Source organism: Pangasianodon hypophthalmus, chromosome 25 (assembly GCF_027358585.1).
Source record: "Pangasianodon hypophthalmus isolate fPanHyp1 chromosome 25, fPanHyp1.pri, whole genome shotgun sequence".
Classification (NCBI taxonomy): domain Eukaryota; kingdom Metazoa; phylum Chordata; class Actinopteri; order Siluriformes; family Pangasiidae; genus Pangasianodon; species Pangasianodon hypophthalmus.
The window spans coordinates 10,626,995-10,650,601 of NC_069734.1; the positions used below are offsets into that span (position 1 = coordinate 10,626,995).

General features: G+C 40.1%; 1 protein-coding gene across 4 annotated transcripts; it reads right to left on the bottom strand.

The window, feature by feature from the left end:
- Positions 1 to 2,340: 2,340 nt before the first annotated feature.
- On the bottom strand, positions 2,341 to 23,607 carry znf280d (zinc finger protein 280D). Of its 4 annotated transcripts, XR_004577250.2 has the most exons (22): positions 23,468 to 23,607; positions 21,246 to 21,407; positions 19,708 to 19,943; positions 17,069 to 17,171; positions 16,563 to 16,814; positions 16,387 to 16,461; positions 16,216 to 16,298; positions 15,880 to 16,106; positions 13,315 to 13,472; positions 13,001 to 13,101; positions 12,771 to 12,917; positions 10,988 to 11,122; positions 8,989 to 9,191; positions 8,742 to 8,882; positions 8,575 to 8,637; positions 7,344 to 7,462; positions 7,226 to 7,247; positions 5,192 to 5,216; positions 5,020 to 5,063; positions 4,062 to 4,914; positions 3,854 to 3,929; positions 2,341 to 2,603 (listed from the first exon to the last, which is right to left on the bottom strand). XR_004577250.2 is itself a non-coding variant. In XM_026937604.3 (20 exons), the coding sequence occupies exons 2-20, from the start codon at positions 21,397 to 21,399 to the stop codon at positions 4,431 to 4,433; spliced, it is 2,769 nt and encodes a 922-aa protein (XP_026793405.3). In that variant the 5' UTR covers positions 21,400 to 21,407; positions 23,468 to 23,607; the 3' UTR covers positions 3,790 to 4,430. The 4 variants fall into 4 exon arrangements, 2 of the variants coding, with proteins under 2 accessions (XP_026793405.3, XP_026793404.3); XR_008300992.1 differs by having other exon boundaries at positions 3,854 to 4,914; XM_026937604.3 differs by lacking the exon at positions 2,341 to 2,603 and having other exon boundaries at positions 3,790 to 4,914; positions 16,563 to 16,811.

Consider the following 23,607-nt stretch of genomic DNA (forward strand, 5'->3'; position numbering starts at 1 on the left):
TTAGACTGAGTGTCATGTGGCTTGATGCGGAAAATTAGTTTAATACCCCTGCACTAGGATATTTAACCTCATGTAATGGACTTTTAAATAATTGCAATTATTTATAATTGATCCTGATAGAGAACTAGAAAATGGTAATCAGATACAATTAATGCATGAGTGGCTGAGTAGTTGCCATATATATAGTAGTTGCTCTATTGTACATTGTGTACAAAAACAGATCATACAATATTATGGACCTTCTCTAGACTATGCAACAGTCTTAGTTTGGATACTTTCTTGCTTTATGAATCTCTTTTGTGTTTAGTTCTTGTGTTAAAATTGCTACAGGAGCTACTGTTTTGTGTATAGCAGCCTGGCTTTTTCGGGAGCATTTGTAGACTCGTATAGGGGTATAGGTACAAGCCCAGGGGCTCCATCACTATAAATCTGGCCCGGAGAGTAACTTCTGCTCAGGACACTGGGCACATGTCCCCTGTGATATACTCATTTTTGTCCCCACCATTTTATGAAAATGGAGTCTTTTTAAAATATCTATATACAATATAATATCCTACTTAACAGCAGAAACCAAACCAAACACTTTCTAACAATAGAATCATTCTCAGAAGACGGTGACCTGTACCACAACTTACTGGTCATGACAGTTCTTAAACAATAAAAATGGGTTTGATTCTTTATTATTGTGTAATTTTTTTAATCAAATTTCTTTTGAAACTGCTAAGTGCTGGTAAAATTGTTTTGTCCTATAAGGCAGTTTTCCTCCACACTGTTAATTTAGTTATTAATTTACATGTAAATTCTGTTTTTTTTTCTTCTTGTGGATAATTTAGATGCATCATTTGAGTTACACCTTTCAAACTACCTGAAATATTATTTACCCCCAAAAGAAAGTTTAATAGCATAAGTAATGCTGCTGGTGTGATTAATGATGTGTGATTTGAGATGAAAATACATCTGTAATGAAAAGTTGTGTTACTGTCAGTGGTGTAACGGTCTGTGTTTATGACAAGAGTGACAGTTAATACCTCCAATGACTTAAAATAATGGCACCACAATATAGATTAAAGAAGAATTAGTTATTCATTCAAAAAGAATTTCATTAGTCACAATTTCCAAATAGAATAAAAACATAAACCCATCAGCCATAACATTAAAACCACTGACAAGTGACATGAATAACATTGATTATCTCGTAACAATGGCACCTGTCAAGGGGTGGCATATATTAGGCAGCAAGTAAACAGTCAGTTGATGTGTTGGAAACAGGAAAAATGGGCAAGCGTAAGGATTAGAGAGACTTTGACAACGGCCAAATTGTGATGGCTAGATGACTGGGTCAGAGCATCTTTAAAACAGCAGGTCTTGTGGGGTGTTCCCGGTATGCAGTGGTTAGTACCTACCAAAAGTGGTCTGAGGAAGGACAAGCGGTGAACTAGCGACAGGGTCATTTGCACCCAAGGCTCACTGATGCGCGTGGGGAGTGAAGGCTAGTCCATCTGGTCTGATCCCACAGAAGAGCTATTGTAGCACAAATTGCTGAAAAGTTAAAGCTGGCTATGATAGAAAGGTGTCAGAACACACAGTGCATCACAGCTTGCTGCGTATGGGGCTGTGTAGCCACAGACCTGTCAGAGTGCCCATGCTGAACCCTGTCCACTGCCAAAAGCAGCTGCAATGGGCACCTGAGCATCAGAACTGGACCATTTTCTTTTACATCATGTGGAAGGCCGGGTGCGTGTGCATCGTTTACCTGGGGAAGAGATGGCACCAGGATGCACTATGGCATGAAGGCAAGCTGGCGGAGGCAGTGTGATGCTCTGGGCAATGTTCTGCTGGGAAACTTTGGGTTCAGTCCGATCTAGTGTCTGTGGGACGTGCTGGACAAACAAGTCTGGTCACACCTCCCAACTTACAGGACTTAAAGGATCTGCTGCTAACGTCTTGGTGCTAGATACCACAGCACACCTTCAGAGGTCCTGTGGAGTCCATGCTTCGACGGGTCAGAGCTGTTGTGGTGGCACCAGAAGGACCTACACAATATTAGGCAGGTGATTTTAATATATGGCTGATCAGCGTAATTCAGTTTGAACCTTTTTGTTGTCTGAAAGTCACCATATTTTGAGAATGACCCAATATCACTGTATAGGTATATTCACAGCGAGGATAGCATCTGTAACAATGTGTTCTCTATGATGAAACTCATATTCAGACGGTGACTAATTACACATTTTTTCCCCTGGCTTTTCATGTTTGCGACAGAGATATAATCACATTTTTGCATCATGAATTTATTTTTATTCAACACGCTTCACTTTTACATGTCCATAAATTCATGCTTCTTCATATATTTTAATGCTGGTTGAAAATATTTATCACAAAATATTAGATAAAGAATAATAAGATAAATTATCAAAAAATATTAAATACTATTAGAGGAATGGAGCCACATCTAGAAAATGCTAGTGGCCGCCCATGCTGGATCTCAGTATTGCTCCTTTAAACCAACAGTAGATTGTGTTTCCAGAGAAGACCACAAGGTGGCGAGCTTTACCACATGATGCTGTCTTGCTCATGCTGAACATCACCACTAGAGGGCGATACTGCAACAGAAATCAGAAGCAGCAGATAAAAACTCTTCTAAATTGTAATCAGACATAACAGAATATTCTAATAAGCAAAAGGGGAAAAAATAAGCAAGACAATGATGCTGTATTCTGTTATATAGAGCACATTATCTGGCTGAGTCCCTAATGTTTCACTTGCCAGTGTTTTCACAAAGTTGTTTTTGCTAAGATGACTTTGAGAGAAAAAAAAAAAAAAACAGCAAAAAGCTCAAAAACAGAGCAATTAAAACCCTGAGAGTTGTTTTTCTGAACTATTTATGACCACATATTGAAGATGTAGAAATAAAATAAAATTCAATTAAATTTTAATTTTATTAGATTAGTTCCATCCTCTATGCCAGGGCTCATCAACACTGATTTATTTTCCTAAACCTGGTACCCAACTATGCCTGATAGACCCCAAAGAAGCATGAGGTCCACAATGACCTTACTACAAATAGAAAGAGAGACCAATCGGAGACCCACATTTCACTGGCTGTAATAATATCCGGAGATAGACGCATTCTGGCTAAGCTATGCAAACCCTGTACGTTGATGCATTCTAACACATTGACTTTGCATGTATAGTCAAATCAGTTTTGTGTTCATGTGCTTTAAAGGTGGAGTCAAGAATCTGTGCATTTCAAAGAAACCTTAGAAAATCTGGCTAACAATACTGCCATGCAGCATATCTTGCTAATATGATTTCAGATTTCTGTGTACAATTTTCAGACCCAGAATTTAGCTTGACCTCCAGCTGAAACAGCAGTGTATCTGCTCTAAATATTACAAACTTCTACTTTAAGGCTTTAAGAGGAATAACAGAATTATATGGAAGAACTGGAGACATGGGATATGTAAAATATTTAATAATGAACGGAAATGTAAAAATGGTTTCACAAAAAATATATATATATATATATTCCTCTAAGTACCTGTCAAAGTCAACTGAAACTTAAACCATGTCATTTTGGGTTTTGTGTGCAGTCATGAAGAGTCTTTATGTTCAAATAAACTATTTGTTTGTCTTGCCTCTAAGACCTCGTCAAATCTCAAAAGAACATCTGGATCGTGTGTAGATTCCCAGTGAAACTGAGTGAGAGAAAGTTCACTGGTGCTATAAAAAATGGACTGCTGTACAGAAACCAACGAGTCACCAAGCAGCACAGAAATGCAAGGCATGTAATAAAAGAAAAGTTCATCTTTATTTGTTTTAATTAGAGTGAAGACATTTGATGGAGCCTTACCTCTAAAACCCACTGAGTCTTTGTCCAGCATGAATAACTATAACAGTGTAACTGATACTGATAGAACCTCCTTTTCCTATTTAAAAGAAGTATATAAAAGAATATTTTACACAGAAAACAATAAAGCTCTTTTTTTTTTTTTTTTTTAAAAGAAGGGTTGTTTTATCAGTTGGGTACACCATAGTGTAATACTGAGACACAGTCTTACCTAACATCCAAGATCCAATAATTCAGGTTCCTCGTGTGCCAGTTAACGGTATTACATTAGTAAAAAAAGCAATGCTGATTATGGTAACAGGTCATTTCACAGTCTCTCAGTTTGCTTCTGAAATGGGCAATGATTCTTTATAGAAGGCAATACTTTGTACTGGAGCACAGTAACACAATCTTCCTCAATTCAAGTTTCATCACAAACAGCATTTTTTTTCTTTTCAGTTCGAATAGATGAACACTCCATATCACTGGAAGTCTTACATTAAGTAACAACCGTTAAGTAAGTTTTATAGCTAGATTAAAAAATATGTAAAAGTAAAAATGGAGGTGTTCTTGTCCTATGCTACTCTGAAGCTAAAGTTTTCTAGGTGCTTATCAGGCCTGAGGTCTCCTCCTCCTCCTCCTCAATGTCTCTTTTACAGTTAGGTGAAAGGTCTTTCCTCGGTTCTGGCCCGATCTCGGCTTCGTCGCCTTCGAGGACCTTGGACGGAGTGAGAGGCTCCAGCAGGGAGTGCACACTTACAGACTCTGCTTTGTCACCTTTATTCAGGAAGTCGTCTGCGCTCACTCCGCCTCCGTTTTCGATTGGACTGCAGGGGCTGATGGGAGCATCAGTGTTCTCAGGTTCTGTCCTCACTGAGCCGTTCTCGGCTGTGGGCTCCACGCTTTCAGGTCCTGTCTTGTCTTGGGCTTCTTGATGAACAGTCTGCATTGGCGTAACCTCTTTTTTAAGCGGCTCAGTGACATGTCCTTCGCTCCACACATTAGCTATGCTCAGAGATTCCATTTCATTAAGCCCTGATTTCACGGAGGATACTTGTGAGGAAGAAACTTTGGTTTCAATAGAACTGAATCACAGGATAGAAAAAAATGGCCAGAGATGAAGGTAATGGAATCAGTATGAATGAAAATACTGTGTATATATAAATATTAATATAAAACAATGGCCTTACCTGTCAGAACCACTCACTTCTGCTATTGGACTTTGGGCCTCAACCTATTAGGGAATATTCCAAAATTTCACATAATTAAATTAAAAAAGGAAATCAGAAATCTGCTAAGGGTGATGCACACATGAGAAGACAAAGGGAAACTATAAGAGCAGGAATTAACATCTTCACTCACCTTGTCAGTGTCAGAAAGTGTCGACCTAAATAAAGACCAAAAACACACCACATTAAGATGAGAAATGTGTTTGCTGTTATTTAATAAAACCTTCGAATGGGGAGCTTGTGATTATATATATATATATATATATATATTTTGTAATTTAAGCCAGTAAAATTGATATACAAGTTAAGTGCTCCATCAGAGTTGATTATATTGTTCTTATGTTAATGAACTGAGTAAACCATGACTAAAATAATTGAGTGACCACGACTAAAACACCATTAATTATGCAGCACTACAATACATCAACAGTGAAGAAAATGGTGATCCACTAAACGCTAAGCAGTCACAACGCAAACAGATTAACCGTATAAAGAAAAGTGAGAACGAACATCTATTTTAAGAGTTTGAACCACAGAACAATAGCTCTCAGGTGGATTACTGAAAGACTCTCTTGGGGAGTGTCAGATCTTGTGGGATAAAGTAAGCAGTGTGCGTTTTCTTACACCCCGATCCTGCAATACTTCACCGTGACTCTTAAGGACCTTTCTCCGTGCTGCACATTAGTTACGTTGTTTTCCTTCGCGCTAATTAAGGCCAGAGCTCACTCCTAATTTACACCGTGTCTTCTGCACACCACTTAACACGCAACCATATTAGACTAATGAAATTAGCGATGATTTTTCACAAAGAATGGTATTTTCATAGAATTCAAGGGTCAGAGAGTCAGGAAATTGCACACGTATTTCATCACAAAGGGCAATTTATCTAAATCAGTGGAGGTGAATCACTGTCTCTATTTTTATCCGCTTCTCCTTACAACTCTGCCCTCTACGTTTAACAAAAGCAGCAGACGTCTGGTGTCACTGTCTCCCAATACATCATGGAGTTCCGCTGAGAGCCAGGAAATGGCATGGACAATCCTCAAAGGTAACACTTAACAATCCTGAGCAACAATAAGAAGTAACCAAATTACAATAAATAGAAATCAAAGTAAGATCCCCAAGATATAGAGACAGCTTCTTCCCCCGAGCAGTAACCCTGCTTAATGACACACTCTCCAGATTCCTCTAGCATTAACATAAATACTGTCACTGCAGGAATACAACACTACACTCACACATGCACACACACACGCGCACACACACACACACACACACACACATACTTATTCTCAGAGTTTCCTACTAAGATAGGCAAATTGTAACCATCACATATTATGTAATATGTATTATACTGTAATAGAATACGTACTACAATGTGTGAATATTATTAGAAAAATCCATATTTGAATAATAAAGATCCCACATTCCACTTTTAGTCGCCTTACACAAGTGTATCAAAACATGCTTTCTAATCTCTTTGGCTAACTAACCATTGCCTGAGGTAGGAAAGGGCTATGAATAAAGGCAGGCCATTTATAGGATTCTTTATTCTCTTATTATGATTTAAATATATAAAAAAGTATATGAAATGTAAATAATTGGTCTTTTCACTTTCTAAGGATGAATCTCTAAGGGTGTGCTCTAGATGGGTGTCAAACAGCATGACCACCCTACGTAGTTTGCATAGATAGTGAACAGAAAGACATTTGGGATTTGGCGTAACTGGGTTGAGTGGCTTAATTTTTTTAAAAAGCCTGTGAAGACAATATAAAGATACTGTAGGTTTTGTGCAAGGTATTTAAAAACTGAGCTAAATATCCTAATGATTTTAGTCAAACCATACCTTGTGTAGTTTATGTCATACAAACTAGTTGTTGTTGTCTGGGTCTGTACAAAATCATAGACTCATTAATATTCAAATGCATTCAGAAAATTTGAATTCAATAAAACGGATAGCCCTAATACTTATTGCTCAATCTGCACATCCTGTATTTTGTTTCACTTAACATTTTTTTAATGGTTTTAAATATCATATAGAATCCTTACAACTGCTTCACTCTTAGTGCCTTATGTGATCCATGTTACGTTGTTTTCCATGTAGCATGAAACACTGCAATGTGATCAAGTCTGCACGAAATGGCATTATGAGCCTCAAACTGCTTACCTCTCCGCTGTCGAATCTGCATCTGCAAAGTGTGGAAGAGAATCATACTAGGTCTTATTCAGGCAGGAAATGCAGAGAATAATATATCGCAGAGATTGTGTGAGAGTTTGTGTATTACCTGTCTCTAGAATGACCTGGCAGCTGTGGTTGGGTCTGCTGATTAAATGCTCACACATACGGTTTGCATCGGACGCGTCGGCCAGGAACTCACAGTTCAAACAAACAAGAGTCAGACTCCTGGAAATCAGATCATTATGAGACAAGACTTTTATTTTATTACATAAAGTTAACTCCAAATATTGGCATCTGCAATGAAAGTGGCCACACAGCACAAAAATAATAGACAGAGATAATGTTTTATTTTTTAATAATCTAATATTTTCTTAGGTAGGGCACTTTTTTCTACCAAACACTGGTTTCAGAATTAATGGCACCTGCACTATTAATATTTGCTGAACAGCAGCACAGAATCTCTTCCTGAAATGTCTACCAAAGGTGAAGAGGATCTTCGACCACTCCTCCATGCCGTCCATTCAAGCTCCTTTATATACAAAATTTTGTTCAGAGATTTATTCGTATACTTCATATTATTCATATTTATACACTTCATACACTGTAAATCCCTGTGAATGAGCTGTTACTATGGAAACGAAAACATATTAGAACGAGTGTATTAACATAAACCTGTGATTTGATTTGTAGCCAGCACTATTATCAGAGCTGTTATAGAAATAGAAAATTAATCAACACTTTTAGATCAGATTCAAGAAGTTACCAGTGCTGTGATATAAGCAAAATGAACCATTATAGACAGTAAATCTCATTTCTGTCCCCCTGCACCCTATCCTATTTATGATATTTGGCTTTTTGACAGCTAAATTGTATTCACACTTGTTCTGAGGACTTTTTTTTTAAAAAAAATTTTTTTGGATTTTCTCCAGATTTTATACAAAATTTAGTCTTGGCCAATTCGCCCCAGTTAAGTCTCCCATATGATATGACAGCTACCAGCCCGGGAGGGTGAAGGCTATCATGTGCATCCTCCGATACACATGAAGCCAACTGCATCTTCGCAAACTGCTGCTCATGCTGCATCACAGGGCAGTAGAACTTATCCGGAGCGCTATCTGCCCCCTTTCGCACGCATGAGCTCACAGATGCCCATGACTGACTAGTGGCTCTGACATCTTCTGACTCATCATAGCTTAGTATGTAGCCTAAATGTTGCATGTGAAACGGAGGCCTAGCCTGAGCTAAAGTGTAAAAGTAATTCAAATAATTGCTAGACCTTCAGTGTAACATGATAGGTCTAACTCTAGCTAACTGAAACTGAAAAACTGAAAACTTACCGTACACCACGCAGGGGCCTATTCACCTTGTTCAATCGTATTTTTGAGGAGCTGCTGTGAAATCTTAATGAGAAAAGGTGTACAAGTGTAATGACGCTGGAGTTAGTCATTTGGACAGCATAAATGTTTACTTATTTTGAACTCCAATTCAAAGACGCTGTCTTTACCTCAACCTATGTCGTCTGAAAGCCTTCTGACAGCTCGTTCGATACTTGCACACAAAACATTTCAGTGATATAGGGTAATGGCTGTATGGCTCTGTAACTTCATTTTGACACTCGATGCATTTGTGCACTCCAGGTATAAGTCTGTGGATAAAGAAGATCCTTTATGTACACAATACACAAAAAAGAAAAAAAATCTAAAATGTCAGTATAAAGGTTAGCTCAGGAAATCTGAAAGGTAAGGACTTACTTCAAGCCTCTGAGCTCAGTGTTGGGTAAGGATGTGCGGTTCTTATTGCTCTGGTTTGTCTTCATCTTTCCTATGTTGGAGTTGGACTTGTGAGCAGTCGGTTTGACCGTCTCAGGGCTCGTGGGGACGAGGTTGACATACGACTTGCCAGGAGCGGAGGGACACATCGTAGATCCTCCACTGAGTGAAGCTCGAATTGTCACCTGGAGAAAAAAAAAAAAAAACAATAGTGCAGTGAAGGGAATCAAAAAACAATAATAGCAATAATAATTCATACGTTAATGACCACTTAACTAAAAAGTGAGCCAAATCATGTAGGGTATGCATGCCAAAGCAAAATCCTTTGCCAATAAAAGCCTGTGACACATAACAGTTCTAGAAAACAAAACCATCTGTTACAACAATTAAAACAGCAAAACAAGTCCATTTTTATTTTACACCTGCCATGAAGAAAAGTCCACATTTTGCTTAAGCTTATGGTGACCTGGGAACAACAAATGCATCCGATGAAAACACACACAGACAGCCAGGGACGCACTGATGCCATACCGAGTATCAGTATCTGGGTTGATGCTGCTTCTTATGATTGGCTGACACACAAATCTTTGATATCAGTATAGCTTAGAAAATGGAGAAATGGGATTGGCAAATCCATACAGACAGCACAACATAGCCACTAAAAACTAAATGGAATAGAAGTTCTGGTTTTATTCCTGTAATAACAGGTCTATCACGCACCATTATGAAATGTTATCTGTAGTAGTCAACAAACTATTCTTGATAATATTGTATACTACACTAGTTTATCATCACTTTAACAGGAACACCTGTACACTTGCACATTCATGCAGTTATCTAATAAGTTGATCATGTGGCAGCAGCACAATGCATAAAATCATGCATCATACATGTCAAGAGCTTCAGTTAATGTTCACATCAAACATCAGAATGAAGAAAAAGTGTGATCTCTGTGACTTCAACAGTCTCTAGAGTGTTTACACAGAATGTGCGAAAAACAAAAAACACTGAGTGATTGCCAGTTCTGTGGGTGGAAATGCTTTGTTGATATGAGAGGGTAGAAGAAAATGGTCAGATTGGTTCGAGCTGCTAGGAAGAATAGAGTAACCCAAATAATCACTCTTTACAACCGTGGTGAGCAGAAAAGCATCTCAGCATGCACAAAACATCGAACCTTGAGATGGATGGGCTACAACAGCAGAAGACCACATTGGTTTACACTACTGTCAGCCAGGAACTGGAATCTGAGGCTATCATGTGCACAGACTCACTGAAACTGGATAGTTGAAGATTGACAGTTGGGGAGATCACCTGGTCTTTTTCCAGTCTTCAACCGCCTGCTTCGCATACAGGAATTTTTTTTTTTGTTGTTGTTTCTTTTTCGCACCATTCTGTGTAAACTCTAGACACTGTTGTGTGTGAAAATCCCAGGAGATCAGCAGTTTCTGAAATACTCAAACCAGCCCTTCTGGCACCAACAACCATGCCATGGTTAAAGTCACAGACCACAATTTTTCTTCATTCTTCATTTCTTCATACTCTTGACCTTAAGTGCATAAATGAGCAGCTGTACAGGTATTCCCGTTAAAGGGACCAGTGAGTGTATATATGTACAATACAGACCAAAATCACATACTGCAATTACATTGCTATACACCGTGATTGTGATATGCCTTAAAACAGACTGTTTTTTTTTTTTTGTCTTTCTGATAATGCCAGTGCCATGATCCTAAATCACCAATAGAAAACTTACCAGGGATTTCCGAGAGGTCAGAATACAGAACATAATAAATGAGGTGGTCTGGTTTGCATACATACAGCACGCTTCTGTGATATCAATATTGCAAAGGCCAACAATGCAATAACAATTAAAACAGTGATAACCTGTGCACTATACTACATATAATTTCCCCCTTCTTGGCCCACTTATTAGTGAGGTCGAAAAGTTGCAATAAGGCATGAATGTTTACACATCACAAACCTTCGTTCCTGGAGGAAGTCCTTCAAGGCTTTTTGGTTTTTTATAAGTCCGATGATGAAGTGCCTTGTGTTCCACTTTCTCCTTGTAGGTGAGAAAATTCAATCTGCACTTTCCACAGCGCTGAATTCCTTTTTTCTGTGAAATAAAAAATTACAAATTGTGAATATAAGCACAGTTTCACTCACAGTCACAGTAAATGTCTATTTGTATTAAACAGGTTAGTTTAACCCGCTGACCGAGTCTCTAACCCACATTAGTTAATTACTGTTTTTTTCCGGATTTGAGAGCTGATTGTTTTTTTCTCTCGGCTGAAATGACTCTCGGTTAATCTCGGTTCCTCTTGCTGGGGGAAAAACTCTAAAGGCTAGCAGAGGAAAGTAGTCTCCACTGTCAGACGGTTATGTATTGCACCAAGGTGCTCGACAGACAAGCAAATCAATCCAAGCTCTGAGAGAAAACCAACAGGGTGACTCACAAGCGAGTTCCACATTTTGCTGACTTCGGATGTGTGTAGCCTCAATCCCCCAAACCCAGAGACAGAAACGAGAAACAAGGGCTTCCACCACTGAACTCTCTTACAACTGAGCCTAACCTACAAATTCAACACCTCCAAAGCCCAGATTCAGTAATGATTTGCGTATGGGGAAAAAAAAAAAAAACACATGCAAACTTGATAACACTGGCAGACCAATTTGCAAGCAGATTTAGTAGCAGGGTCTACAGAGGATTTGCGTCATTCACATGAGCAAAATAGCACGTCTTGTCTGTTTGCATGCTTGCCTTAATGAATATACAAATAGAAGGGTTTCTACCTTAAAGTGCAAAATTCAGGGTCTTGTCAATGCAAATCTATTAAATTTGCAACTGCTCCTTTCTAAGCCTGAAAGTCACCTCACCGATGGTGATTACGTGCACAAATTAGTGTGATAGAAAGGCAGGTATTAAATTTGCAGAAGCCTGTTTTCATCAAAGACAAAACGACACCACTTTTATTAGTCTGAATAATGAGTATGTTTACCTGAAATATGCCTTAGAATCACAAAACAATAAGAAAGTATCTTAAACTTTCTTCAAATTATGCCTTGCTGTTACAACATTAAAACAGCATTTAAACATGGCCTGTGAAAAGATTTTATTCACATTTACCTTATTAGCATAATGGACTCTCATGTCTTCATGGTTTTAGTTTATATTCATACAGTTTTTCCATTGTGTCTCAACACCTTCAATCTCTGTTATACTTCAATTTCAGTTTTCTGTCTGGGAAACACTTGTATTGTCTTTCACCCCTACTTCACATCAGATGTCATTCACACAATTATTATTATTTGTAAATCACCTTCAACACATTCACTAACTGCACGTGTTTTGTCTGATTTCACACAAACATTAGTAGATGTCATTCGGATTCTTAGTAAATCAGGACCCAATATTTTAAATGTTACCGAATAGTCCACAGATCAGAACACACTGTTATGATCTTTAACTCAAGAATTTCAAATTTCAGAGTAAATCTGGTCTAGCATAAGAATTCACAAGGAATGTGTCCCAATAAGATTCACTGAAAAAACGGAAGACCATTTAGTATTATCTTATTGGCTCAATGCTAAGTAACTAGTCATCCTTCACCTGAATTTTTCTGGTTAAATCAATTATTAACACATATGGCAAGCCAAGTTTGTATGTAAGAAGTGTTCTCAATACAATAGCATTATTACGAGGGAAATTCCTCCCATGCCTAAGCCAAAACAGTGTCTTGAAACCAAAGCCAAAGCTTCCACACCTGGTGTTTCATGTAATGCTGCATGTACATATGAGCACTGCGAAGGACTTTAAGGCAGAAAGGACAAAGGAGGTCTTTAGTGTTTTCATGGACTGTGCGGAAATGGTTCTCTACATCTGAGAAGAACGAAGATCTGTAGTTGCAGACCTGTAAGCAGAAATGCAGCGGTGAGATAAACAGGACTTTACGGCAAACGTTAAAGGATAGGAATGTGAAGAGATCAGAGGTACCTGACAGCCATATGGCATCTCTCCTGGTTTGTGATTGTCCTTCATGTGTTCCAACAGCACTTGCTCTGTCTCAAAGGCCAATTCACAAATCTTACAATTAGCTGAAATGGAATAAAAAAAAAAAAACAGAAGGGTGTGAAACCATAATCTCACTTTCAGCACAGCACCCTGGACAATTTTAGATTCAGTTAATTGCAGGGTGTGTATTGCAAATAAAACTGGATTTTTAATCTTGTATCCTTGAGTGTACTAGCGGCAGTCTAGTGGCTTTCTGTGGCCACATGGGATGGTGCTGGTGGTTTGTGCTGGCGTACTGGTGGACTCATAGGGGCTGTGGGCGCTTTCTATGTGGCACTGCAGCTGGAACGGAGTGGAATACTGCCGGTAACAGTGCTGACACGTAGTGTGACTCTCCCAACTCTCACTGTTCTGCTTCTCCAGCTCCAGATGATGCTTCATGTGATTCATAAACCTGAGAGAAGCAATCAGATACAACAGAAAGGAATGAGAGAAAAAAAAAATCAGAAAGGTACAAGGAAGGAAAAGAAATTTGAAATGAACTGCATTTGCGAGTAAGTAAAAAAGATAGACAGGAAGAAGTGAGAGGAAAAAAAAAAGATAAAAGACAGGAAACGAAAGAATCAACAGCCAGAAAACAGAGACAAACAAATATGACAGCGAATGAAACAAATAAGAGAAAATACATGACAAATAAGTAAAAAACAGAAGTAAAGCAAGAAAACATGTCAGAGAGAGATGGAAAAGAGTGAGAGAGGAGGGAAGCAGATGGAGAAACGCCATCACGGACACGTGCGCTGCGTGACATTAATGCCAATGTGAGGGTTAAACACAGGCGAGCGCAGGCAGCTGCTGTGTGGGAACCTGAGCTGAGGGGATGCCGTTGACAACGGTGTACAAACCTAAACAGGAGGCTTTGATTTGAGCGGAAATCAGTGTTATGCAGATGAGCATAGTTCACACAGGTAAACCACTACAAAGCGGCTGCTCTTTCAAAACACGAGCGTTCTTTTCCTCCGCAAAAAAAGAGCTGCTTAAAATAGACACGGAGCAGCCTGAGAATTACCGAACTTCAAATGTTCAAACCAACATGCCCTATTTACACGATACAAGATACGACTACAGATCGTTTAAACATATTAAAAAGATACCTACTTTAATCTTCTATAAATCAAATCTGTCCACCAGAACAAATGCACCACAAATAGAGCGAACAGCAGGAGCCAACTGGCCATCACAGCCATTTGGGAATAAAGGCCACGCACTGTTAAATATAACAAACCAAATTACAAAGTCGCTAGTTTAAAAAGGGACTTTTTAACAGCATGTGGCCTGTATGTGCATCAAAGCACTATTTGGACTCCCAAAGGTTTTCCCAAAGATAAATTAGCACTCATTCTCCTCACGCCTCACTTTCTAAGCATGCATAATAGCCATTATAATACCGGCAATTACAGCAGGCTTTTTTGTTTCGCTTAATGATGAGCTGCTCCTCAGGCTGCCTCTAGCCCCTCTCTCTCTGCTTGCCATCTTGCCCTGATGTACAGCGGCCTATTTTTCAGACGTCGTGTTCTGCTACCTCAGCTCCCCTAATAGGGATTTTTTTCTTTTTGCGGGCGAACCGTGACCCTGGCTGCCGGAACTTAGGGTACGCGGCAAACGTGTCTCCCCATTAAAAGGAGCTTAGCGAGGCTTTTCTCATGCCGTGGCAGAGTGAAGTTATTTAATCACACCAACACTTCTTACACCAGCCAAACTACCGGCCATTATTCATCTCAGGACCCATGGGGGGAGTGCGAGGGCTGATAACGTCTCATCCATCTACTGGGGGCAACGCTGTGATAGAGGCTGTAGTCCCCCTCTTCCTCTCAGTCATTCCCTTCATTTACTACATGCCTCTGCTTACCGGATCAATTTTAGCGTTATCATAAGCAAAACCTGGGATAATATAGGCTACTTTACCAAAGTGTTAGAGATTTGGGTAATTCAAGCATACCAAGATCCATAGATTCACATGTAATAAATTACACTTTCTAACCAACTTAGTATTAAGCAAACAGGGGTGTAATGGAGCATTTTATTTAGCTTTGTTCATGGTAGTTGCTGCTGTGTGCTACTAGCAATGAGCTCCTGGTGCGGAGTTTTCTGTTTATGATATTAAACAGTATCTTATATTAGAAATAATGAGCATGCAGACCAGTATCGGTGAGCACGAGGTGACTCGCAAGCTAAGTGTAGACACTGGATAGTGTGCATATCTCAGTGCTCTGTGCTCGCAGATGTGAAGTGCTGTCTCGTAGATATTGCAGTTTCTCTGCATGCTTACATCACTGCTGCAACCACAGGAACCCCTGTGTGTGTGAGCTATTCTGGGCACATTGTGCTCATTTTAATTTAACCATGTGCACTGTTATTTCTCTGTGTAGTTGACTGCATTCACACTCTATTCAAGATACTGTTTAAACACCATGAGATTTATTAGATTACTTGTATTGTATGCTCTAGCTCCCCCCATGACATTTTCACTAAGCACAGTTTGCAGTCTGCTTTGCTTCGATTGCCATCATTAATCGTGAAATATGTTCATATCAGAGTCATTTCATGTAGTCGGTCACATAATTGGAAATCTCACTTTTAAATACTGTATAAGCACAATAGGAGGTGAGGAGACACCTGTTTTAACAGATGTATACATTTATATTTTACATTTTTCTGCCAGTGTCCTATTAAGCTTATTTATGTATTTTCTGATTTTATAGTCTACCATAAACATTTTCTAAATTTACCCCTGAAAAAGAGACAGAGGCTATCACGATGCTGTTGCTCATACAAATGCCACCACGCAGCACGCAAAAGCGTACCTAATGTTGTTCTTGAGGATTTTCAAACAGCTGTTGCACTTGAACGTCGAGTTGGACTTTTGTTCACGCGCAGCAGACTGATCACCCTCGCATTTCCCGTAGTAAAACTCCGACACCAGCATGATGAGCTTCCCTCGCTCTGCTTCATACAATCGCACTGGCATTGCAGCTCGGTCTGTCTTTGAGGTTGAAGGGAGGATCGTGTCCAGTAAGTTTGGGCAGCAGATCTGAAACATGCAAAAGAGGAATATCAACTAGGGATACCAAAGACTTCCTTTTCTGTGACTGAAAAAATTTTCAGGATGAGATGGAAGTGGAAAGTTATCACTAGCTCACCTGCATGTGAGTTTTTAACGGGTCCATCAAGTTAAAGTGAACGTGACATTTGGGACACTTCCTAGGCAAGGGGCTCTCGTTCTCTGTTGCAAACAAAATTCTCTTGCTGAATGAAATAATTAGTGGAATACATTGTAAATGTGTCAAACAATACAGTGAATGAACACAAACCCATGTCAATTTTAGTTCTTTTAGAAGTGCTGTTGTTCGACTCAGGCAGGGTGCTACGTTTCATTTTTCCATTATCTGTGATCCAAGATAAAGTCATGAGAGAAGAGAGATAGACAATTAGAGACTACCTTTGGCATGAATCATATTGTAATAATCTATCATGTACATATACACACCCCGGTTGTTCACAGCTTGTAGAGTAGGTGGGATGTGTTTGGAAGAGCTCATTGAGCTGGATTTGCTTGGAGGGCTGTTCTGGATAGAGTGTGGGCTGGAGCTGGAGTGAGACTGGGTGGAGATGTCAGCAGGGCCCTGGACGTTAGACAGCGTCACCACATTGTTTTGGATTAACTGCACTTGGGGCCGGTGGATGACACCTGGCACTGGTTTAGGCGGTGCAGTGACCTGCTGCACCATCGGCTGACCTGCTGCATTTTCACAAGGTTCATAACGAGGAAACAGCCACCTTGAGCTTAGCTGACTTCATGACATTTTCATTACATTTTTAATATTCATAAGTAAAAAAGTTTTTTTTTTAACATTTTAAATACATAATAATCAAATTTAACAATAAAGCAAGCGCCCATAGCCTAGGTGCATTTTTAACCACAATAATGTAATGGATATTGTCTCAATTACTCAAAGCTGAACGTTAGAGCAGAGAGCCAGAGATGCTGCATACCTGGCACAACAGTGAATGTTCCTTGTGGATACTGAGACCCCAGGGATGTGATGAAAGACGAGTTATTATTGTTGAGGTTTTGTGGTGACGCCACTATATAACCCTGAAAAGAATATAAAACACACACATCCAACAAAGTTCAGCACCGAGCCTGAACAGAACCCATTCTGAGGTCATAAGGTTCAATCCACGTCAAATCACTGGTGCTCTACAACATTTAAAATTTTAAACAAAAGAAACCATTATAGTAATACAAAAATTATACTGTATGTCAGGGCCATGGATTTAAGAGGTTTTAGTTTAAGGTTCTGGTGGTTGTTTTAAATTCTACTCACCCCTAACACAACGGAAAAAAACAATGCTTAGCCCAAATATGAACCCTTGTTATGAAATTACAATAAAATGTTCTCATTAAAATAAAGCATTGCATGTTTCATATTACTTCGCATAAAATAACATCTGAGGAGACTCATGAGAAATAAAATGAAATGTGACAAATATACATGCTTCTTTGCACCATAAGCACATTTTTACAAATTATCTAAACAGTCATTTTAACAATGTATGACTCAAGTTACACATAACATCTGTGGCCAAACCCAAATTTTGGTCTAGTCCAGTTCTAGCTAAGCCTTCAGGAGTGCTGTAGCTTTAGTACCAAAACCAGTATATCCATTTAACTTAAATATGAAGCAGTTTAGAAATACTGCCCTCACACATCATGACATTAGCATGTGAACTGTAGCCAGCTGTCCTGGACTTAGACAATCCATAATGTAAATATCAAGTTTGGATGCGGACTCAACATATGAACAGCTCAGAATGTGATCTGATTTGATCGACCCTCTACTGCCTTTACAAGCTTGAGCGAAATCAGACATCATCTGGGTGTATGCAAAAACAAGCAGACAGTCTGAGTTATCGTGGTGAACCAGTAAATCTGGGCTAGATCAAAAATTCAGGACACACGACAACAAAAAAATGCCAGATTTTTAATTTGAAATTTTTGGTATCATTGCATAATTTTTTTATTTAGCATTTTAACCGATGCTTTTAAAACCTAACTGTAAAACAAGAAGCTAATGAATTCTTTTGCAATTCCTCTTGCAAATTCTTGTAATTCTTTTGCAAATAGCTAAAATGCTAATGTTTCACTGGAAAAGACACCGAACACAACCATTAAAATGCTGCACATACAAATCAGGGAGGAAAGCGAGGCACAAGGATTGAGCAATCTAAGAAATGTGGACCAAGGGAGAAACCCATGGGGGACACGAGTCACGGGGAGTGACGCAGGGGATGAGGATCAAAAAAGTGACATGGCAGGACATGGACTGGGGAGTGACCCAAGAAACACAGATCAGTGAGTAAACCAGGGAATACACGTCAGGGACTGACGTGGGGGACACAGATCATGGGAATAAAGTGGGGGATGGGGACTGGGCAAAAAATCAGAGAACGTGGACTGGGAATGACACATGGACAGAGATCATAAGAATAGGGAACAGGCAGCAACGCAAAAAAACAGAGGAAATGCAAAAAACAGGTAGGAAAGTGGGGGGCAGGGATCGGGCAGCTAAGCGGGGGACAGGGATTGACTAGCAACACGGAGGACGTTAATCGAGTTGTGACATGGGGGAGTGTCAGGGACTGAGTAGTGACAGTGGAGACGTGATCGAATAGCCACACGGGGCACAGGGATCAAGTAGTAGCACGGGAGACGGGGATCAAGTAGCGACGGGGGGATGGTGATCAAGTAGTGCCACAGGGAATAGGGCTTGGGGAGTGACGTGAGAAACTGGGATTAGGCAGCAACGCAGGGGGTAGAGAATGGGCAGCAAAACAAGGTAACAAGTAGCAACGGTGAAGGTGGGGAACAAGCAACAATGCGTGGCATGGGGCTCAAGCAGCAACATGGGGGAAAGGGTATAAGTAGCAACATGGGGGATAGCGATTGAGTAGCGACACGGGGGCCAGGCTCGAGTAGTGACACAGGGGACAGGGATTGAATAGCCAAATGTGGCAGGGGGACCGAGTAGCAGCACAGGGGATAGGAATTAAGTAGTTACATGGGAATGGTGATCGAGTAGGAGTTTGAGTAGGAACACTGGGGACAGGGATCAAGCAGCTACACGGGGGACTGGGATCCAGTAGTGACGCGAGAGACGGGGATAGGGCAGCAACGTAGGACTGGAGATCGGTCTGCAACACGAGGGAGGGAAATCAGGAAGTGACATGGGGGATGGTGCTTCAGTAGGGACACTAGGACAGGGGGGTGAGGATTGGGTAGCGATGCAGGGTCCAGGGATCAGGTAGAGATACGAGTAATCGGGATTGGGTTGCAACATGGGGGAGAGCAATTATGCTGCACAGCATGGAGTGGCGCAAGGGACAGGAATCGTGGTGAGGCAACTCAGAACGTGGACTGGGTGGTATATCAGGGGACATGGTGTTTTGACATTGCATAGTATAACATTTTAGTACCATAAGAGAAAATTGAAAGTGCCATTATAAAATTTAACTATTGCACACATTAATAATCAAAACCTTGTTGATCCATGTGTAACCCAAAAGCTGATCTACAAACAACTATAGGACATACACCAAAGTGTAAACAGTGGACATCACTGTGTCTGTACCTGATTATTGATGATGATGGGCTGAGGAGATACGGTGTTTAGTAACCTGGGTCCAGCCTGCAGTGGTGCTGATTGGGAGCTGACGGGGATGAAGACCGGCTGTGATGAACCTCGGACAGTGAGTTGAGGAGACTGTTTGGCAGAGTTTATCTGAGTCTGACCAGTCTTTTGAGGTGAAGTCAGTGCAGTGACCCGTTGGAATGTGACATTTGGTTGGTTACGCTGATAGCCAACACCTAAACAACAATCAAATAAAAATAAGTGTATTGCATAAGGTATGTCTGCACGTACAGATTACCCCAAGTGACAAACCTTATTCAACAAGTATTTGAGACCTTTTTTGAGCTACTATTTTTTTATAGTGATGCCATATGAAAATTGCTGGCCAATGCTGACAGACTATAATTTAAAACACAGGTGGTTTTGTGGTTCACCTTATGTGAGATTACAGAACACAGACAGTCAGGTCCGTAAGTCTTTGGACAGTGACACAATTTTCATAATTTTGCCTCTGTACACCACCACATTGGATTTGAAATGAAGCAATCAAGATGTGATTGAAGCGTAGACTTTCAGCTTTCATGTTTAACAAAAATAGTGTATTAACCATTTAGGAATTACAGTCATTTTTTATATAGTACCTCCATTTTCACAGTCTCAAAAGTAATTGGACAATTGACTGATAGCAGTTGCATGGCCAGGTGTGGCCTGTTTCCTCCTTATTTCATGACAAATTAAGGAAATAAAAGGTCTGGAGTTGATTCCAAGTGTTGAATTTGCATTTGGTAGCTGAAAGTTTACACTTCAATCACATCTTGATTGCTTCATTTCAAATCCACTGTGGTGGAAAATTACGAAAATTGTGTCACTGTCCAAATACTTATGGACCCGACAGTATACAAGGGATAAACATTTTATTTTATGACAGCTCCCCATCACACTAACTGAAAGAGTGATTCTGACATACAAATAAATGCATTCCTCTACCTGAACTTGCAATTATTCTGCACATTGCAGATGGATGACTCTTTATTGGATTATAAATATACAGAGAACACAAATAATGAATAATCAGCTTAGTACTGTTTACTATTATTTAGAATAACTTTTAACTAGAATAACTTTTCAGTTTCAGCCAGCTCATTCCTATAGCAACTGGAAGCTATTTTTTTCCTGTTTTCATGCTGATGTGAATTGAAATTGAGTCATCTATTCGAGCAAATTGATTTTATACTCTGTATACACACGCAGTAGAGTACATAATTCGATGATCCATTTCTACTGAAACAAGTCCATACAGCAGACAAATTGTTAGGACATAGCCTATGCATCATTACATCTGATTGCCATGAAACAATCTGTGCTGACTATCAACTGTTTCTACTGATTGTTGGCTGATCAGTTGGTGAGTGCCAGTTACTTCATATTTAGATATCACTGCATTACTAAAACAGAAACCTATAAATAAATACAAATGAAACTACTGCAGAAGAAATCACATCTGAAGTTCAGTGTGAACACCATGTCAATGTCTATACCTGTTCTGATGTTAGGAGTTGGCTTGGAGCTGCAGATTTCCCCTACGAATATCGGTTCGTCATCATCGTCATCATCGATCAAACTGATTTCCGGTATCGCCCTCTGCCATGGCTCCAACTCCTCCTCCTCACATTCCATAAACAGCTCAGACATGGTTGGACCTAGAAATTACAATGTCAGATATGACTTTTCTCCCCAGTGTGACTGAACGTCAGCAAACATTCATTCCATCATCTTCAGTAAGCGCTTTTTCCTGGTTATGGTGGATCTGGAACATATGCTGGGAACACTTGGTGAGAAGGGGGTAAACACACTGGATGTGATGCCACACACACACACACAGTGACATGCTCATTCATACCTATGTGCTATTTAGCATAGCCAATCAACCTACCCCGGGCCATTCCCTGGATTCAAATTCTAGTCACCTGCCAATGCTCCATTGTCTCCCCAATTTGGTTACTTGCCCGATCATATGACGACTATCAACCGAACACTTCTCCACGACACATGAAGCCAGCCAACTGCTGCATCACAGAGCAGCATAAAACACTCAGAGGAAAGCACTATCTTCCCTCTTCTGCATGCACGAGCTCACAGATGCCCACGATTGGCTAGTGCTGCTGTAACTGACAGGTGAGAGTATTCCATTCCTCCCACCCAGAGAGCACAGTCAATTTTTATGGTGTTTACCATAAAACCTCATATATACCACTCACTCCAATTTCTACTGCAGCTGGCTTGACTGCGGTCTCAGAGCCTCATGAGAGCTAAACAGAAGGGGCAAATAAGTCTATGGGCAGACCTAAAATGTCCTCCTCAGCTTCTCTGAGGTCAGTTGAGAACCAATCATCACCGCTGATTGGGTAGTCTTGGAATTAAATTTGATCTGCATAAAATCATGCAGATACAGGTTCAGTTACATCGCACCTTGCACCTACTGGACAGTTTGTGGGACGTGGGAGGAAACCAGGGAGGAAGAATACAGAGGAAACGCATACAGAGAGCATGCACAGAAACTCAGGATCGTCCCTGGAACTCTAAGGCAGGAACGCTACCTGCTGTGTCACCGGGCCGCCCACTTCAGCTCACAGCGCTATTTAAAACTCAAGCACTGACTTGCAAACGAACCAATTCAGATTACTGTTATCTTTAATTGAAACACATGATGTGTGACTGGTTCCAGACAGCCTAACACCTCAGTGATATCTATATATCTATACTGATCAAGGTTTAAGACTCTTCATTCTGGTCAATACTGAAAAGAGACAAAAGAGATCCCTGATCTCTTACTACTACAAAGGGAAAATGGACAATAACAATGTGTACAGTAGCTTCACATATGTTATTAAAATACAATATCTACTTCTTAAAGCAAGTTACTGTAACAGTGTGGAAGTTGATGGTTCAATGAGAGATTTTTTTAGGACACAGGTTTCCAGCCCTGGTCCTGGATAAGCCCCTGTCCTGCTCATTTCAGACATTTCCCTGCTCACACACACCCACTTCAACACTCAGGGAAAACTGGTAATGAGCTGATTAGGTGAATCCTGCGTTTTTGGAGCAGGGAAAGCAATAAAATGCGCAGAACAGAAGGGACTCCAGGACCAGAGCTGGAAACCTGTGTGCTCTAGGATACAATACCACTCTGCCGCCCATATTTAGCTTCGAGCAGCTCATTTGACTTGCTGGCTAACAGACAGAATATTATCTAACAACATGGCCAGGTTGACGTATAACAGCGTGACAGTTATATTATAATAATTAATACGCAACATTATGCAGCTAACCACATCTGCACAAAGCAAATACTGCGTCTGCACACAAGCTAAACAGCTAACAAGCTAAATCGCTATTTAGATTTGCTTTATTTCCTACCGTTATTAAGACAAATCCCGCCTACTGTGCAATGACTGGTGGATCGACAGCAGCCCGAAAGAACGCAGAACACATTAACCAATCACAGAGCAGAAGGAGAGCAGTACTAGCCAATCATGGGAAAGGAGGTGGGATTTGTCGGAATATTGGTAGGAAAAAACAATTGTGTTGTTAGCTTATGATTATAGCTAGCTAAAAACCTAACACAGGCTAGCCAAGCTGGCTAAGCTCAGTTAGCATTTTGAGATATAACATGTTTAGCAAGCATGCAAAAAAATCACGTGTTGCTAGAACTCATGGCGAAACATGAAGTGTTTATCTGAATGATGGCGCTGGCGCTTACCTCACACACTGCCTGTTTACAATTCACATCGGAGCTGCTTCAAACAAACAGGCATAGCTACTAGCATGAACAGCCCCGGTGCCTGATGGGAAAATAGAGGAGGAGGGTTTTTTTTTTGTTGATGCATCAGACGCCACAAA

What these genes read in the sequence shown, in the direction of transcription:
- znf280d (XM_026937603.3), bottom strand. Translation starts at nt 21,399, where the DNA reads ATGTCTGAGCTGTTTATGGAATGTGAGGAGGAGGAGTTGGAGCCATGG. An exon ending in CCATCATCATCAATAATCAG is followed by an intron (nt 17,172 to 19,707) that starts GTACAGACACAG and finishes TATTCTTTTCAG; the next exon opens with GGTTATATAGTGGCGTCACC. An exon ending in GAAGTGAGTGGTTCTGACAG is followed by an intron (nt 4,915 to 5,019) that starts GTAAGGCCATTG and finishes CCTGTGATTCAG; the next exon opens with TTCTATTGAAACCAAAGTTT.